Source organism: Natator depressus, chromosome 16, assembly GCF_965152275.1.
Source record: "Natator depressus isolate rNatDep1 chromosome 16, rNatDep2.hap1, whole genome shotgun sequence".
NCBI classification, from domain to species: domain Eukaryota; kingdom Metazoa; phylum Chordata; order Testudines; family Cheloniidae; genus Natator; species Natator depressus.
In genome coordinates this window covers 15,443,308-15,461,773 of record NC_134249.1, presented here as the reverse complement: position 1 = coordinate 15,461,773, position 18,466 = coordinate 15,443,308, and the positions used below count along the sequence as shown (strand labels likewise).

General features: G+C 52.4%; 1 protein-coding gene across 2 annotated transcripts in view; it reads right to left on the bottom strand.

The window, feature by feature from the left end:
- The window catches only part of ASS1 (argininosuccinate synthase 1), a 79,386-nt gene that overhangs the window by 46,424 nt on the left and 14,496 nt on the right, over window positions 1-18,466 (bottom strand). For both annotated transcript variants that reach the window (XM_074974200.1, XM_074974199.1), the window contains exons 5-8: window positions 17,651-17,839; window positions 11,572-11,628; window positions 8,262-8,336; window positions 855-925 (exon numbers count right to left, since the gene is read on the bottom strand). In XM_074974200.1, coding sequence (XP_074830301.1) covers window positions 855-925; window positions 8,262-8,336; window positions 11,572-11,628; window positions 17,651-17,839 — 392 coding nt within the window. The remainder of the gene's footprint in view (window positions 1-854; window positions 926-8,261; window positions 8,337-11,571; window positions 11,629-17,650; window positions 17,840-18,466) is intronic.

Sequence of the window (18,466 nt, the reverse complement as noted above, 5' to 3'; positions counted from 1 at the left end):
TGGGGCACCTGGCATTAGTCACTGTCAGAAGACAGGACATTGGGCTAGATGGACCTTTGGTCTGACCCAGTAAGGCTGTTCTTATGTGGCCAGTACCAGCTGCTTTGGGGGAAGATGCAAGAAACCCTGCAGTGGGTAGTTATGGAGTAACCTGTCTCCCAGGGAAAGTTTCTTACTACGTCCCCATGATCCTCTCCAGCTGGGACTAGTTGAGAGCAAGACATGCTCATTCGCCATCACTCATGCAAGACTGCAAGGAGAACGTCAGAGGGAAGAGGTCGCAACCTTACACCAGGGGAGACTCACAAGGGCCAGCTCTACAGAGAGCTGCTCAGAGACTGGCAATGGGCACCAGTAGAACCTAGACAGAAGAGCAGCTTCACCGGTGAAGGGATAGGCGGTGGAGGAGTCTCTGTCCCTCCTATTACTAATCCTTAGGCACACAAACAGGGATGTTGAGTAGTGTGTGTGTGTGTCTCTGTCTGTAATGCAGGGAAATGATGCACTTGGAGGAAAGTACGTGTCAAGGGGGTTCTTCATCAGAGGGCTCTTACCACTGACGGCACTCCAGGTGTGGAAGACAAGCAAAGTAACGGCCGTTGTCTACTTGGGAAATGGGGCATTGGGAGAGATGCTGAGCTCCACAGAGAAGGGGTTGAAGCTTTCACAGACCAGCTTTGGGTCAGAACCCAGCGCACCCGGGGAAGACAGCCCTTGTCTGATACCTAAGATGCTGGGCCCGATGCTCCATTGCCCTGCTTTGAAAGGACTGCACAAGGCGCAGGACAGAGAATCAGGCCAGTGTGCTGATCACACCTCAGCCTTGGGAAGCTCCTTCATCCGCCCAGGCTCACCTGATGTGCATGAGGTTCTCGTCCATGCTCCAGGGGCTCTTGGGAGTGACCGGAACCGGGATGCCGTGTTTCTGTGGGAGAGAAGGGAAAACAGGCTCAGAACTCCAGCTGGGTGAGAAAGGCAGACTGGTTCATTACTGCCCAGGGCACGGGTCTGAAAACCCTGCGCATCACCCAGTGCTGCTGTTACCATCAAGACACGGGCAAGTAAATGGGGGACCTGGCAGCAGTGTCAATGAAAGATCCCCTGGAGCTTTTCCAAGAGACTAGGGCACAACCCCACTGGCAAGGCCAATCGCCATCTCTCGCCAAAGCAGGTTCCAGGAGATCCAAGCTACTGCCCCGCTGCAAAGGCAGCATGAAGTGAACACAAGCACTGCATTCCTGGGGCCACATTCAGAACCACATTCACTCACACGCCGAGGGACTGGCAGATCTTGCACACCTGTGTTCTTCGTACTACGGATACCATGCCATATCCATGCATGGCGCTTCACAGGGCAGAAAGACTGGTTCCTTGCCCCGAAGCATCCTCAACCCACGACGTGAGCAGAGACTGCGGGTTAACGGCTAGCACGCAGGCTTTGCAGTGCCATCGCTCCATTCAGCCCTAAGGCAACATCTTTTACCCGCAGAGGGAAGCCAAATGAATGGAGAGGTCAGAGAGTGAAGGGGGACATCCCTCCTTTGTTCTAAGTCAATGAGGCTGCTCATCCCCTCTAAAATGGCTCGCTCGCCCGGGCGCACGCATGCAGAGAGCCCCAGCTACCCTCCCATTGCTAAGGATTGGCAGGAGTCGCACCCAGGTCAGCAGAACCATCAGGCAGTGGACACTGCCATGTGGCCGCTTGGCGGCAGCCATGACCTGGCCGCTCCCCGCAACCTGCAGCAGACACACTCTACAGGAAGTCCCGCCTGAGAGATCCTATCGGCAGCCACCTGGGAGGCTTCTGATTGTCCCCTGCCCCTGTATATGCCCTCTGGGTGTACCTGGAAGGGTCCAGGCCACGGCGGGGATCCCCAGTGAGCCGCCATGACGGAGCGTGCTTCCCTGCTCCTGAATTCCCAGCATCCTTCAGCTCTCACTCGGCTTCCGACCCTCGCTCTGGGCCCGGAACCCCGACACCGGTCCTGACCTCTGGCACGGACCTCGGCCTGCCTGAGCCCTGCCCCCGGCAGGACCCTGACACCATTCACTTGCCCTTCCCACGCGTGCTCCCCCTTCACACCCCTCCCCACCTGTTCACCTACCCACGCCCCACCTCCACCCAACCCTCCGCTCTCAGGGTCAGCCTGCACTGCAGCGCGGCTAGGCACACCCACGCTAACCTGAACCCGGCCAGCCCGGCTGAGAACAGCAGCGACCATGTGCTGGCACGGACCCTGGCACAGGCTAACAGTGCACGTCCGGACCCAGGGTCCTGGGCAGCTCGTACAGCCCACGCCGAAGCTGGTGCTGCTGCATCTCCATTGCCAGTTTGAGTGGGGCTAGCAAGATTCAAGCTAGTGTGGGTCTCACCCTCACCCCAGCCCATCAGCAGTGCCTGCCGCAGTCCCATCCCCACTCACCCACCACAGCCTACCCATCTGCCCACTTCTCCCCCTCAGCCACCTCTCCCTCTTGCTCTGCATGTACAGCAGCAGGTCTCTTGCACTTTTACACTGGGGTCTGCAAAACCCTTGGGGCCCTGCTCAGAGCTCTCCCACTCTTCGGGTAGCCCCGGCCATGCCCCCGGCCACTCCTGGAAAGCGCTGGGCTGCAGGGTAGGGCCAAAGGGCTTGCACTTCCCCTATCCAGGGGCTGGATCAAACCCTAGCCCAGACTAAGGCCACTGTTTGCCACGCTGCATCCATGGTCCTTGCAGGGCCCGGGGTCTAATCCCAGTTAGCAGGTGTGAAAGGCAGTGGCGTGAGGAAAGGACCCTGCATCTCAACAGGCCCCTCTGTGGCCCCAGCATCGGGGCACGGACAAGAGGAACAGGTGTCAATCAACAGCATGCCACCCACTGCACCAGGAGCTACGCTGATCTGCATCTACCGAGGGCCTGGTCCGGTGTCTCCCGCATGGAGCTGCAGGCCTGGCCCAGGCACCTCTCTAGCTGCTGGGGAAGTATCCCTGCTGATCCTACGGCGAAATTCAGCAGCAGTTAACAGCACCGAGCGGTCGATGAGGGAATGGCCACAGCTGTATTGCAGCACCAGACAGACAGACAGACAGACAGATAGACAGACACCCCTCCTCACACAGACACGTCACCACGAACTCTGCAGAGCTCGCCCGTTTCCCCCTCCCCGCCTCACGTGCGTTTCCCTGGCACACAGACGTACATGGCTGCATGGATATGCGGTGCCCCTAGGAGTCACGCGCCCACCCAGATTCAGCTGCCCACCCCCTACAGGCACAACACCCAGCTCCCTCATAAGGTCACCAGCTCACTCAATTATCGGATGACCATTCACTTGATGAGACGGCTTTGAACGCGAGGCGAACGGGCAGCGCAGGGAATTAGCAGGGGAGGCCGCAGAGATGCAGTTGCAATGCAACAAACAAGAGGCAGAGCTCGGATTAAGAGAGGAGCCATGTGGGCTGCTGGAGCCAGGACTGGGCCAGCACTTCGCATTGTCATCCTGGCTTTCATGGGTTTAGAATACAGCCAAAAATCAATCCCGTTGCAAACCTCCCACCTTCTGCTCCCAGTGCCTGGTGCACTTTGACCTGCCTTCTTTAACACACACACACACACACACACACACACACACACACACACACACACACACACAGCAGCATGCACGCTGAAAAAACCAAACCAAACCCCTACCAAAACTCACTCACTGCACTGCAAGCCCAGCTCCCCCCGCCCGGGGCGAGAAAGCACACCAATCACGTGACAGCTGCTGCTCCCGTTGTTTAATACACACCTGGAAGGTGCTTGGACACAGTGGGGATGAGTAAAACCTTCTCTTATAAAGGTCCCCCCAACCCAGAACACCCCGGAGGAAAACAAAATGCAAACAGACCCTTGTTCCACCAGTGACCAACAAAGCAATAGCTCCCCCAGCAGCCAGGGTATATCGGCATGGCCCGACCCAATGCCTTCCCTTCGTGTCCTCATGCTGCGCAAACCTGCAGCCAAATACGAATGACTGAACTGCTGCCAGGTGTTTGAGAAACCCCGGAGCGTCCACCCAGGCACTTTAATGGATGAAGGAGGAGCCAACTAGCTCCTCACCAGGGGCTGTATCCGTTCTGTTTGCTCCTGGGGAACCCTAGACCAATGACAATTTCCCCAGGCCCATCAGAGGTGGGTATAAAGCCTGCTGGCCTTGGGGCACATGGGCCAGCCATAGAGCTGGACGGCCACATGACATTGGAGACCAGAAAGGGACAGCAAACTTCAAACAGACTGAGAAATCCCCCCGCACACACACACACACCCCATCCTGAGTCCAGGATCAAATTCAAACGCCAAGGAAACAGCACAAAACAGGACAAAACGCTACATGTGTGTCTGTCTATAACCATGCCTGGGCATGCACAGGCCTGCCTATCCCCGATCAGGATCTCCAAGCAGACTCTGCCCAGTGGGAACCCCCCCTCCCTACCCGGAAGACCTCCTCCCTCACCCTCAGAGCAGGGTCCATGAAACACGTCCAAGCTCCACAACCTGACAGAGGGGACCCTGTTCACACTCCAGCAGCCTGCTGATCCCTCCATTAGCTTTCAAGAGCTTGTTAGTCAATTAATGCTCTTCTTTGTTTATTCTTAATGAGCCATAATCACCAGCACAGGGTGGCCCTGAGGTAATGCTGTCTGCTAACAGCTCCCTTCCTCCAGCCCACTCCCCTGGAGCCTGTGCGCAGAAGAGCTCGAACGCTCGCACACTTGTTTCACAACTGTCCTCACACACACGCCCCTGCCTCCCTCCAATCATCCGCCAGCATCGCATCCTTTTCCTTCAGACCCTGAGTTTTCACAGGTTAACAGGACTTGAATGGAAAAATTAATTGGGTTTCCAATTAGAGTTTAAAAAACAAGCATTTCAATCTGAAATCCAGACCGATTTCCAGTTCCCTGGTGTTATATGTGTTTTTTACAAAATGGTCACAACAGTTGTCACTTCAAAGTTGCGTTTGCCTTGGGCTGCTTAGCCTGAGACCAGGATCGATTCAGGAGTCCGATTCTGATCTCACACCAGTTTTAGGCTGGTGTCACACCACTGGCCTCAACCAAGTTACTCCGGATTTAGACCCAAGCCTGCAGACAAACATTTATGCACATGCTCAAAGTGCATGAATAGTCCCACAAGGCTAAAACTGGGCCGTATGAGATTGTAACGGAGAGGAGAGGGAGGCTCTCCGGGCCAGAGGCTCAGCTGGTATAGGTCAGTCTAGCTCCACTGATGGCAATGATTTATACTAGCAGAAGACTGGGCCCTGCATATTTTTAAAATATCCTTTTCCGGGTTACTAAGCCATAGATCATTGACAGAGAAATGATGTAATAGACCTTTCACCATTTATGCCCTTTCAGTACTGTGAGCCTGCAGGCATTCAAAAAATCCTGAGATTTTTAAAAATACTACAGTTTGAGTTACTTTAATTTGCCTTCTGATTTTTGAGCCTTTAAGGGTCAAGTTTTCCTCCACGCCAGGAGTGCTAGAAACATGATTTTAAAAATGGAAGCGGAGATTCTCACATCACATGACTCCAGGAGCTAAGGCTTGAAGACCCCCCCTCCCCCAAATAACCCGAGATTCACAATAAAGTTTGTTTACTTTTTGCATTTCACTGAGCTTGGGCATTGCAAGGTAGATCTGAGTGAATGTTATCCAGGTACATTATTTGATGAAAGCCATCATTAGTCAGCAAATGGTTAATGTTCTCATATTGGACCAACTTCACTGAAACTAGACTTATCTGTTTTACTTCTGTTTATCGTCAGTTTCACTTACTTTTCCTCTGGCACCAGCCTAATGTTCCTGTATTTGGATTTCTGGCAATGTTCAAAGACAGATTTTAAAAACCCTCACACCCGATACCTGAGTTCTGTGAAATTTAAGACACAAGTGCCACTATTTCTATTTGCGTTAGGTTTCCTAAAGCACCCATTTGATCACCTACTTCCAGAACTAAACTAAGTGGACACCATCAGATTACAAACATAAAACTAATTCAAGGGCCTGATCTGGCCAACACCCTTGGGATGCCAGTGCTCACGTGAGTAAAGCTACACACATGTGCCAGGCCCTGATCCCGCAACTCTTTACCCAGGTGCTTCACTTTACTCACATGAGCAGTAAAATTATCAAAGGCAATTTGGGCCTGATTTTCATCTTGTTGAGACCCCAATGGAACCCAGGTGTGTAAGATTAAACAGGTGCAGGATTGGGCCCTGCAAGAAGAGAACAGCTGATTTCTTCAGATCATGGATCATGAAAGAATAGAAAACTCCTTTTGTCTGTACGTTAAAGAGAGGCCTGGAGCTCAAGTATCTCTGAAAGCTGTTTTTGCAACCCTGTCCTTTTAAATAGAGCTCCCAAACTGTGTTGGTGGGGTTTTGTTTTGGGGTTTTTGTGAGTTTTTTTGCTTTTATAAAGAGACACATACTATTTTCCATATAATAAAAACACAGCTCTCTTCCTAACTCTGCTGTTTGACAATTTGTTTGGCAACATATGGGAAGCCCTTGTAAACTGCCTTCTTAATAATAAAACAACAGATGGCAAACACAATCCTCAACACAGCACTCTGGGGTTTAATGGGATGCTGAGGCCTCGGTCACCGCTGTTAGCGCTCCATGCAGCGCATCCCCTCCAACTCAGCACCTTGGCGTCACAGATATTATCCAGCCAGCCTAGATGGCAGCTATTTAAAAACTGAAGCAATTTTCTGGTTTATGCACAGAGCTGCTTTTTCCCTTTTGATTGATTGAGCCCAGTTGTCAAGCATTTCCATGAAGTCGCTAAAAAAGAAAGGTACCCTGGTGGGCGCTTAAAGAACCTGATGAAAAACTTCTAATATGTTTTATTGCAACTTGTACTTCAAAAAGGAAGGGACGACAAAAGGGAAAATGTATTTGCTTTGTCTATTACGCAAGCCATTGAGCTGGGACCAGTTTCCTTGGCAAATGGATTACAATTAACATCCAGGTAATTACGGGCCATTAAAACACCACACACTCACACACACCCTTGCATCCAGGAACAGCAGCAGAAATCTCACACAGAGCCAGTCTTAATTCCCACAATAGACATGAGAGATGGTGCTCAGCTAAATCCAGAGCACCTTTGCATTGGAAAACAAGAAGGAATCAAGACAATAATAATAATGAACAGCAACAGAACCCAACTCTTTCATGGTGCTTTTCAACAGTAGACCGCCAAGTGTTTTACAAAAGGAGGGCAGTGTCATTATCCACATTTTACAGATGGGGAAACTGCGGCACGGCGGTTCAGTGACTTGACCAAGGTCACCGAGCAGGCCAGTGGCAGAGCCAGTAACAGAACCCAGATTTTCCCAAGCCCCAGTCCTGTGCTCGATCCACTAAGCCACACTGCATCATGAGGATTAAAGGGAGACTAAGGATGGGGGTGTGCTTTAAGTTACAGGATGGGGACTCGGAACACAGGATTCATTTCTCTGCCACAGACCCATGGGTGACCTTGAGCAGTTAATTCAGGGTGAAATCCTAAAGTCAATGGTAAAACTCCCATTGGGCCAAGATTTCACCCTTAATCTCTCTGAGCCTGACTGTCCACTGCCCTGCACCACGTGCCGTCATTCACCCCAGTGTACAGTGGGTGTAAAACGCTACCGCTCTGATTCCGCTCTGCATTGGTGTCAATGGCTGCACATCACGCAGGGCAACAGAGCGCCGGGCCATCTGGGCCTCAGCTCCACATCTGTAAAATGGGGAGAATTATCCTTCCTTCCTCCATACCTCCGCCTTGTCTAGTTTAGGACTGGGAGATTTTAGGCGGCAGGAATTGTTTCTTCCTACGCGTCTACGCAGAACCCAGCACGATGGGGCCCTGACCTTGGCCGGTGCCTCTTAATGCTACCCCCCAGTGCAACGAAGAGTGATAGATTTGGAGTGGGGCAGCCCAGTGGAACCACCGTGAGCTGCCACGCAGGAGACTTGGGGTCAGTTCAGGGGAGGTTTTGCAGGCAACGTGCCGGGAGCACCTGGGCATTCCCCAGTCGGGTCACCTCCGGGCCAGTTAAGGAACAGCTAAGTGAATCTAATGTCGTCTCCATCCCCCGGGCAGAGCGAGAACTGTGACCATGGCCCAGAGGGTGGGACGGATTGGGGGACAACAGAGGCAAGAAAAGGCCTCCACGTCGGGGCAAAGGGCAAGTGCCATGAGGATGAGGGGCGCAGCTGACACCACGGAGGGGAGATCGTACCTTGGCATAGTCCATCAGGTCGTTGCGTCCGCGGAAGCGATTGTAGAACTCCGGCATCCTCCAGGGAGCGATGATCTGAGAGACGGGGCAGAGACAGACAGCGGGTTGAGCGAGGTTGCTTCTGCAGCATTTCAAATACAAGCCGCCAGAGGGAGGAGGCCAATTCCTCCATGTCCCTCAGCGGCAGCGGGTCCTTTCTGAGACCCCTGCTCGCACGCGTGGGCCAGCCCAGCCATGCAGAGATCCTGACCCACAAAGCCCCAGGCAAGCTCACACCCAACAGCCCCAAGTCGGAAAGAGCCGCTCTGAGCCAGGGGACTCTCCCCTGCAGGCTAAAGCTCAGCTATGCAGTCAGTCAGTGAGAGGAAACCTACGTGGTGGAGAGTGGCACTCCCCTGGCCAAGGGGCCTGCCAGTTCTGAAGGGGCCTTTGCCCTGCTGAGTCCCCCTGGTGCAGGGGCACAGGGTTCAGACCCGCCCCAGCACCTGCCGCGGCCGTGAAAGCGAGTGCAAAGCCCCTGGCCTGATCACCCTCCACCCCCAGGCAAGGGTTCAGCTGTTCTGGTTTTTCTCCAGAAGCAAAGCACCGTGGTAAAGCCAGGCCTGCCCAGTGAGCAGGCAAACTTGCCACCTTCCCCTCCTTGCTGTGCTGGGGAAGGCACTGGACTCTAGGTCCGGGAACGCCAAGGCTGCTGTCAGCCACAGACCAGGGAGCAGCCACACGAGCTTCCCTCTGCCCAAGCACCTCAACCCGGAGGCAGAGGCTGCGTCCAGCAGCGAGAGAGGAGTTCAGGCTCTATGGCCCAGTCAGGCCTTCATCCCACCACCACAGCTGCTGGGCACGACGGTGGACAGAGCGGATGGACTGAGCGATCGCCCCCCTCATCCTCCCTCATCTGTGCGGCATGGCTTCATGTCTCCTCAGGACCTTCATGACAGAGGGCCGATTCTACTCTAACTAACCTTGGTAATGCCACCGGCTGACAGGACACCTCCCGCCTTGCCCTAGAAGAGCGAGATCAGGGGGACGGGACAGGGTATTGAGAGGAATTTTACTGCGAGCCGGGAAATGCCGAGATGAGGAAGGTTTTGGGAATAGGAATAGTGTATATGGACCTGTCTCCACCCCACCCATTGCAGGAGCTTCCCCGGTTCAGATAAAAAGGAACCAAGTCAATCTTTGGAGGTTTAACGAGACCACAACCGAAGCCTGTTCCCTTTTGATTCTTCCCCAGTAATAATAATCCCCCCAACACCAGTCCATTTTCCCTCCACACCCTTCCGCAGACGAGTCACTACGATCCTTTTCCTCATCAGTACATCCGAATCCCAAACAGCATTGAGAGAATCAATCAGAACAGCCTCGCCGCCAGCAAAAGACACTGGGGACTAGTTTTGCAAGTTTCACAGAGCAGGGAGTGCGGCAAAGTGATTCTCATTGCCTGAAGCACACACCACATCCATCGGCAGAGATTTAATCTCCCCACACAAAGGTTGAGTAACCTGAGACCCTTCCAAGCTGCCACTGTAACCCTAACAAGCAGCAGAATATGCTTGCGGGGAGGGGGACGTGTCCATTATCCCACCAGCCGCTCAAGGCGGCTGCCTTGTTACTGTTTGTTTCACAGCACTGTGGTGTTTGGGGTAAAAATAGGTCAATTAAAGATCATTACAGCCCCCTCAAATGCCAAAACGTCACCTTGAGCAGCTGGCAGCTTGTTAAAGAGAAACTGAGTCGCTTGCGTCTGTGTTAAAAAATAAAGCTCCCAACAGCAGCTTATCCAGAGACCCTGCGCCTTTCCTTTCTCTCTGCAGGGCTAGTGAACAAGCTGACAGATCCTGGGCCCCGTCTGCACATTGGGAAGCACTAGTAGGATGAAGGGGCCTGGTGACAATGCCACATTCAGATGTCTTCATGCATGTGGCATTCAGTGATCCAAAGACCACTCAAGACAATGGGGTCTTCCCCCAGGCTTTGGCTCAGGCCCTGAGCGAGGGGATTTGTGAGCAGTCACTCAGTGGAGTCTCTGGGGGTATTCAGTAACATCTGACTTGAGTGTGATGCTGGCAGCAAAGAGGTGTCACGAGGAGATCCCTAACGGGCTGGCTGGTTGGGTCCGATCAAAGGAACAGATCCCAAGTACAGATGCTTTCTTGGGTCTGCAGAGTTGGGACGGGAAAAATGAGAGAGAAGCCCAAGATGCTAAACTGAAATCTGGGCCCAAACGGGCCCAAAGACCAAATCCTGGGGCTCTTGCAGGAGGTCCATGATGCTACCAGAAGAATGTCTTGTGATATCATGATGCTTCTCGTCCCATCCAGAACTTGGATGAGCAGAGACAGCCAGGAATGCTACAGCGACTTAAGCCAACTTATTTCAAGCTCAGAAAAGGCTGGAGACCCGAGGTGTGGTCCAAGGTTCTGGATGGGGGCAGGGCTTAGATTCTATCCAATCTGATTTGCCCATTTCTGGTCAGCTGACTAAGCATGATGAAAGCAAAACGGTGCTCGCTCCGTTATTAGATTTCTTGGGGTCCTCGAAAACCCCAAAGCTGAGGGCTAATTGGTGCTCCCCACCCCCCCAAAATTAAAGGTTTCCAGGCTTTATGGGCCACCTAAGCAATTCTGAACAATACACTCACCAGAGCTGCGCCAAATTATACATGTGTTTCAACAAAGATTTTAAATGGGCGGGGGGGGGGGTGAAATTTTTTCCATTTTTCATTGAAAAACCAAATCCAAAAACTGAATTTTAATCAATTTTCAACAACTAATTTAAAAAAAAAGTTATTTTTTCCCCCATTTTCCCCACTTCCTCCCCCTCCCGCACTTTCCAAATGGGGAAATGAAACAGAATGGGGGAGGAAGGGAAACATCTTTGGGTTTTTCGTTTTTTTGTTGAAAACAGAAACTTTCAGAAGAAACAAACAAACGTTTTCATGGGCGGGGGGCAGGTTTTTCCCCCATGAAAAGTGTTTTTGAAGTAAAATGTTCCGACTAGCGGCGACTTTAACACCCCGCAGGTGGCTGAGCTGGCAGAGGGAACCTAGCCATGGGCACTCATGTCAAAGCACTGAAGCTGGCCAACACAAAGTGAAACGGGGGCATCGAGCCATCTGAGGGCAAGGGTGGGGAATGCTGTTCCAGCATCTGCAATGTGGGAGTCATACCAGAATACACGAATAGACCCTTGTGTAGAGGGCAAACCTGACAGCCAGATACTCGAGACCCTTCCCCACACCAGTCAGACGTCCCGAAGGGAGCCTGTGACACGGCCATGCTTAATGGGAGCAGTAGTCCAAACGCCTTACCTTGATCTGAGGGCACAGGGCGTAACAGGTGAGCTCAAATCGAACCTGGTCATTCCCCTGAAACAGAACAGAGGGGAGTTTAGGAATGGCCCTGAGCCCCATCCCATGAGTTCAGACTTAGTGGCAAAGGCTGTGATCTTGGTCCACGCCACCACCAATGTATGAAGGAGACAACATCCCAGAGCCGGCCTACATGAAGCAAGCCTGTTGTCCCCACGCAGAGTTGAGGCTCGGTCTCTGGCCCCTCGCCGGGTGCCCCTGCCAGGGCCAAGGTCTGGGGCTATGCACGCCATCTCCAGGGGCTCAGGCTTAGGTGGAGAGGTCTTTGGGAGAGCAGATGAGATGCGAGAACATGAGTCTATCAAAACCAGTGATGCCTTGTGGATTTCCCAACCCACTGTGAGAGCAAGCGAGGGACAAGCCAGCATGCAGGCAATCATGTCCCCACCCAGTCCCAACGGCCTTTCCCTGGACAGGCCCTTGAAGGCCAAAGCCCAGTGGGACCCAAAGGGTGGGGAAGGTTTGGGGGAGGGACTGTGAAAGTCTCAGCAGATCAGATCCTCAGCTAGCCTAGCTCATAAAGCTTCCCCAGCTTCAACAAGACGAGGTTCTGGCCCAGTTACTCAATCTTCTGCCCCACTGTTGGCAAATAAAACAAGGAGGAAAACTCTGCAGCTTTGGATTGAAGAAGAGAAACTACAAAATCATCAATATTTCAACCAGGCCTAGGAAATGTGCAGTTATTGGAAAGAAGGAAAAAACCTGAATTAGGGAAAGAAGTGAGGGTTGGTCTGTCCACGCCCCGCATTTGCCATATTTCCTGGGACAGCGGCTAATGGGCAAGTAGCCCCTAAGTACACCACTGTAAGAGCATGAGAGCCAGAGAGACCCAGACAGTATCTGTCTCTAATTAACCTCCTCTCGCTGCAAGCACTAACCCATCTGTTTGAAAATGCCTGGAGAAGACGAATGCTGGCTCAGTGCCATGTCACAGCCATAGCGCTCCGTGGTCTCCGCCTCAGCTCCTAGCCAGGCGCTACGCAGAGCTGGGAAAGTCAGCGATGGCCTTGCAATGCACTGTTGAGGCCAAGTCTTTGGCAGAACATGTGTGTTTGCACAGGGATGTGTAAGTCCATTCCAAGCTTGAGATACCTGTATTAATCATCCCCTGCCCTAGCACCCAGGAACCATAACAAGCAGTCTCTCAACAGGAGGTGCCATCTAGTTCGAATGAATAAACCCAAGGGTCTGCCACAATCCACTAACAAATCTGTGGCTGCTCAGGACTCCGATTCGTGCTATGCTGCCATTCAGAACTTCACAACAAAACAGGGATGGAACCCAGATCCTCCTCTACCAAAAGCAAAAGGAGAATATCCATTAGCTGCTAGCAATATAGGGCCTATGGCACACAGCTGAGCAGTTCTGGCTCCATCCACAAGAGGGTAGTGAGGTGGAATGATGCTTATTCATGATGCTAGTTAACTGATGCCATGCATGTTTCCCTTGCATTGCCCCCAGAAGCGCACCAGGCTTGGGCACAGGCAGATGAGGGCCCTTCATTTGAGAACAGTGCTCTTGGGCAGCAAATCATTACAAGGGGAATGCAGCCAATCTGAACTGTCCTGAAGGGACCTCCAGCTACTAGACCACTCAGGGCTTTCAGTCATAAAGATCCTGGATATTGCACAAGTAGCTAGATTGAGACAATCCCAGGTGGGAAAGACATTTGAAACGGAGGACTTGTCTACGTGGGGAAATTTACCAGCACTACTACACTGGTATAATTCCTGCTGGGCACACTCTTTATATGGAATAAGAATGATCTTTTTTTCGGTTTAGCTTAGGTCACTTCCAAACAGTTATACTGGTAGAGTAATGCTAGTAAACTTCCCCATGTAGACAAGCCCCGAGACAGAGACTCCACCTTTAACTTGTGGTCTACGTATCTTGAATTCACCCGGATGCATCTACGTCCCATGGTGAAGGCTGAACAGTCGATTGGCGCCAGCACCGGGGACAGAACTGTGCCATGGGCAGGATGGCAGAACAGCACCAAGACGTTCTCACCAGTGTTTGCTAGGGCGGGAGGGAGGGGAGAGAGAAATAGCTTCCACATACATCAAGCAGTGCCCGTAGCACCATGGGTGTATTCCACCAAAGGTCTAGTTTTTAAATGTCACTTTAAAGGGCCAGATTTTCCCAACTAGCTGAGCTCCTCTCCCCACATGCACCCAAAGGGCCAAACTCTTTTGCCAACCTGGCCCTTTGGTGCCACGGGCCATCGCACGCAGCTACAGTCCCACACCCAGCCTAGTGCAGCTGCTTGGCTTTAAACCAGAGCTACTCTCGCTGAGGGCCCTGCCCCCTAGGAGCAGGGGTGATTCGTGAGAGTCCAGGCAGGAGAGATGGCTGATGATCTGGTGGATCTGGACACCCATTCATTATCAGACGTTGCCAACAAGCTCCCTGGAAAGGGCTTCCCAATGAGGCCAGGTACCTTGGAGAGGGAGGGTTTGAGCAGCTCTGGGAGCTTCTAGGGGAAGAAAGATGACAAAGGCCCAATTTCCACCAACATCGCGGGCAAATGGGGCACCCCCTCTTCTCTAGATCAGGCTGGTTACATTTGCTGCTGGGCCAAGGAGGCCCCCCCGGGACTATTACACACACGCACATATTCCAGGGCACTCATTTCCCTTACAGGCCCCAAACAAGTCCATCTGCTCCCAAGACAGGGCGCTGCAGATGGTGCGCATTTAAGATGCTGGAGCCCCTGCTGCTGCCTCAGCCGGGGATAGCACGCTCCCGGGTCGAGTTACCAGCACACGCTCCCTCCGACCCGGCTTAATGGATGGGGGGGGAAGTTAGAGACTTGGCAGCAGCTTAGGGTGCAGCTTCCTTGCTGCTCGTGGACGCTGGAAGAGGGGGAGGAGGGTTGGTTTGTGCAATACCCAATAATGGAGGTGACATTTTAACTGGGAAGTGGGGAGCTGAGCTCAGTGCAGAGAGGAGGGATTTTTCCCTAGGTGCCACATCACTCAAGAGCGCCCTCTGGTGGATGGTTGGAAGAGGTGAGAGGCGGCTGAGTCTCCAAACAGAGTGACTGGGACACACCCACAAGGGGCTGCGCAAGAGGGGATATGGGAAATGCCCCAGCAGAAGCAATGGCTCATTCAGGCCTGTCTCCAGCACTGGCTAGTACCAGATGCTTCAAAATGCCATAAAAAAAAATAACCCATCCCCCACACACACGGCACTGCACGAGGCAGGAAGCTTCTCCCTGTCTCCCGCTCGTGACCAGCTTACGAGAAGTAGTGATTTGAGAGCCCTAAAATGCTACCTGAGCCCGTATAATTGCAGGGGATATTGCTAGCTCCTCTGAGTCTTCTTCAGCTTATTTGCCTCCAAAATGTCCTGCAGCAACAAGATACGCGGGCTGACGATTGCTACTGCGCCCAGGAGTCAGTTTAAGTATTCCCCGCTCACAGCTGGCCAGGTGGCAGCACTGCTGAAGAGGATCTGGGCTCCGAGTGGATCACACATTGAAATGAGGCAACGATGTGGTGCAATTGTGAAAAAAAACTAAGCTCATTCTAGGGTATATCAAGAGGAGTGTCAAGTGTAAGGCACGGGAGGTAATTGTCCCACTCTACTCAGCACTGGCGAGGCCTCCACTGGAGTACGGGGTCCAATTCCGGGCCCCCCGCTGTAGGAAGGATGTGGACAATTGGAGCGATTCCAAAGGAGAGCAACACAAACGATAAAAAGTTTTTAAAACCTGACCTATGAAGAAAGGTTACAAAAACTGGGCGCGCTTACTCTTGAGAAACGAAGACTGAGGGGGGGCCCGGTCACAGACATCAAGTGCGTTAAGGGTTGTTATGAAAAAGACGGGGATCAATAGTTCTTGCAGGCTGCTGCAGGTAGGACAAAAGTAACTGGCTTAATCTGCAGCGAGGGAGATTTAAGTTAGAAAGTTTTTCCTAATATCTAACCATAAAGGTAGGTTTACTTGGTCCTGCCTCAGTTCAGGTCCCTTCCAGCCCTACACATCTAGGATCCTAGGATGCTTTTCAGAATCCCTTTGCTTCTCTGTGGACCCTGGAGGTCTGATACCCCATCTGACTCTCCCAGGCTACATCATCACCTGGAGAACTCCGACATGCATCCAGCTTGGAAGCACAGAAGTTTTATAATGGTAACTACGGAGGAGCAGCCTCCAACCCACTCTGTCTCCAGGCCTCTTCTCGCCGTACGTTGCATGAACACTTTCCACAGAGGCTCTAACCTGGCCAACGACAAGTGGTGATAGTGTACGCAGGTTTAGAGACTTGTGGATTTTAGCAAGGAGGCAGGGCAGGGGGTGTACCCCATTTGTGCAATGTTTCCCCTGTTGCAATTCACCTTCAGGGGTTTGTTGGGGCTATGGAGGACAAGCAACTCCTAGCTGAAAGGAAAATGGAAACTGACCAGCCCTATGAGAAAGCTCCAGCTCGTTTTCCATAGGAAATAAAGTGACATCCCTCATCTGGTTTATATGGGCCGCTTCCCTCGCTGAGCTGCACCCGTCCTGTGGTCTCTGTCTGCCTCTAGCGGGGAATCTCTGCATGTAACCTCCCGCTCTGTGGGTCAGTCAGCTAGCTACACCTGACTACTGCCTTTCAATGCGGATTGCTAGCCCCCTCTAGTGCTAAATGCTGGCAAAAAACTTTCCGATCTGGTATCAACATCTCTGCCCCCTCTCTACAGAACAATCCAGCCAAGGGGAGCCAGCTCCGTGGCTCTGAGATCACTCCAGCAATCCGTGTTTGCAGATGGATGAGAGAGAGAGATTGTTTTTTTAAAACGCCTTCCCCCTGGATCCGAACCAGGGTACCCAGGTTCCTCAGGCTTCTCCTACTGCTGAGGACTGACAGATCAGCCACAGCCCTGACTGAAGCCAGGGGCTTTGCAACACAGAGCTCAATGGGACAGCAAACCCATGCACAATAAAAAATAATGCCTAGCACCTTTCATCAGGCAATCTCAGAGTGCAGTACAATGGATGTCAGTGTCATTAACCCCATTCTACAGTTGGGGAAACTGAGGCACAGAGCGGGAAGTGACTTGCCCACAGCTACACAGCAGATCAGTGGCAGAGCCAGAAACAGGTCTCCTGGGTCCCAGTCCTGTGATCTGTCCACTAGGCCACTCTTTGGGTCAAAACAAACCTTTGGGCTCCCTACTAACCCATTACTGGAGTTCCCCAAGAATGCGACTGTGCTCTCACACCTGTAGAGCGCAGGGCGTGCGTTAACCCTCCATTTCTGAGCCTCACCCCAGCACCACAGGTTCCTTGACCAGCAGGGGGAGGGGGATGAGCAGTTCTCCCCCTCCCCCTTTGGCCCAGCACACCACACTCAGCACCAAAACCGGGGATTGCTTCCCCAGGGGGCCTCCCACAGCCACAACGGCCCCAGTGCTGCAGCTGGAACACCGCTCGTTTCCCTCCCCCATCATCACTACCCTTTAAAATAAAACTCCTCCTGATCCAGGATTTGTGCTGTCAGTTGCCTGGCGAGGCCCAGGGAGCCAGGATTCTTCACCCCCTTCCGTGCAAACACAAGTTTTTTAAGTTTCTAACCAGAGCTGGGTGAAAATCAGAATTGCCATCCCGGTGGAAAGCCTGTTATTTCCAGGGTTGTTTTAGACCCAAAGGAGGATGAAAGGTTGAAATATCAACAAAGGGATGAAATTGCCATGAGGCACCATGGCACCTCGGGCAGCCACAGATTGAGCTGACTCAAAACATGTCAGTTCCATTCAATAAGCCAGGACATTTGATCCGTTTTTTGTTGTTGTTTTTTTAAAGGAAAGTTCCCCAGCCAGTGCTAACTCTAACGGAAGTTGCAGGAGAGCTTCCAGCCAAGAGCCCGAAAGCAGGGACTTGCTCTGTGATAGTCAGCAAATCATATTTCTGTGCCTCAGTTTCCCCATCTATAAAGTGGTGGGGGTGGGGGAACTCCTATCTACCAGCCTCGCATTCCTAGGCACCCAAAGCCCAGTCCCGCTGCCAGGCAATGGCCTGCCCTTCCTTTACCTTCCCGGTGGCTCCGTGGGAAACAAACTGGGCTCCCTCCTTCTGGGCAATTTCCACCTGCTTCCGTGCGATGCAAGGCCTAGCCAGCGAGGTGCCCAGGAGATACCTGTCCTCATACAGGGCATTGGCTTGAACCGCCAGCCAGATGAACTCCTCCACGAACTCCCTGCTGACATCTTCAATGTAAACCTGCACAATAAAGAGAGAGCCCCAAGCAATGAGGGTGGCCCAGGGCTCCTGCTGGGATAGGGTGCTGCTGGGGGGTGAAGATCCATTTATTCGATAGACAAAATATCCCCTAGGGGCTGGAACCCTGCTCCAACCACCTGCGTTTGAGGTCTTCCATAAACTGCACCTATAGATCTGACTAACTTCCTGGAGACAAAGGGCCAAATTTATCCCTGGAGAAGCGTTATTGATTTCAGTGGAGCATGAAACCAGCCCAGTGTCACCAATGACTCATATAAGCATCTCCCCTTTTCCAGGTGCGGGTGAAAGGTTCTGGATCAACAACTGTAGAAACCAAAGGCCCTTTTCTAGTCCTAGAACAGATACATCATGGCAGTAGCACATGGTTCCCTCCCTCCGCTGGGAGATGGTCTGAGACCACCAAACAGGTGGGAATGACTCTAAGTCCTAGTCTGGATGTGAACCAGTGACACAGACAGAAAGGCTTTGTAGCTGGTCAACCAACCCTTGAACCCACCAGCCTTGAAATGACTGCTCCTCGTTTGTAAGGACACAAAGAAAGGTTTGAGAGGGAAAATAAACCAGAAATGCTGGGGAGGAGCAGAAGAAGAAAAAGAAAAGGGATAG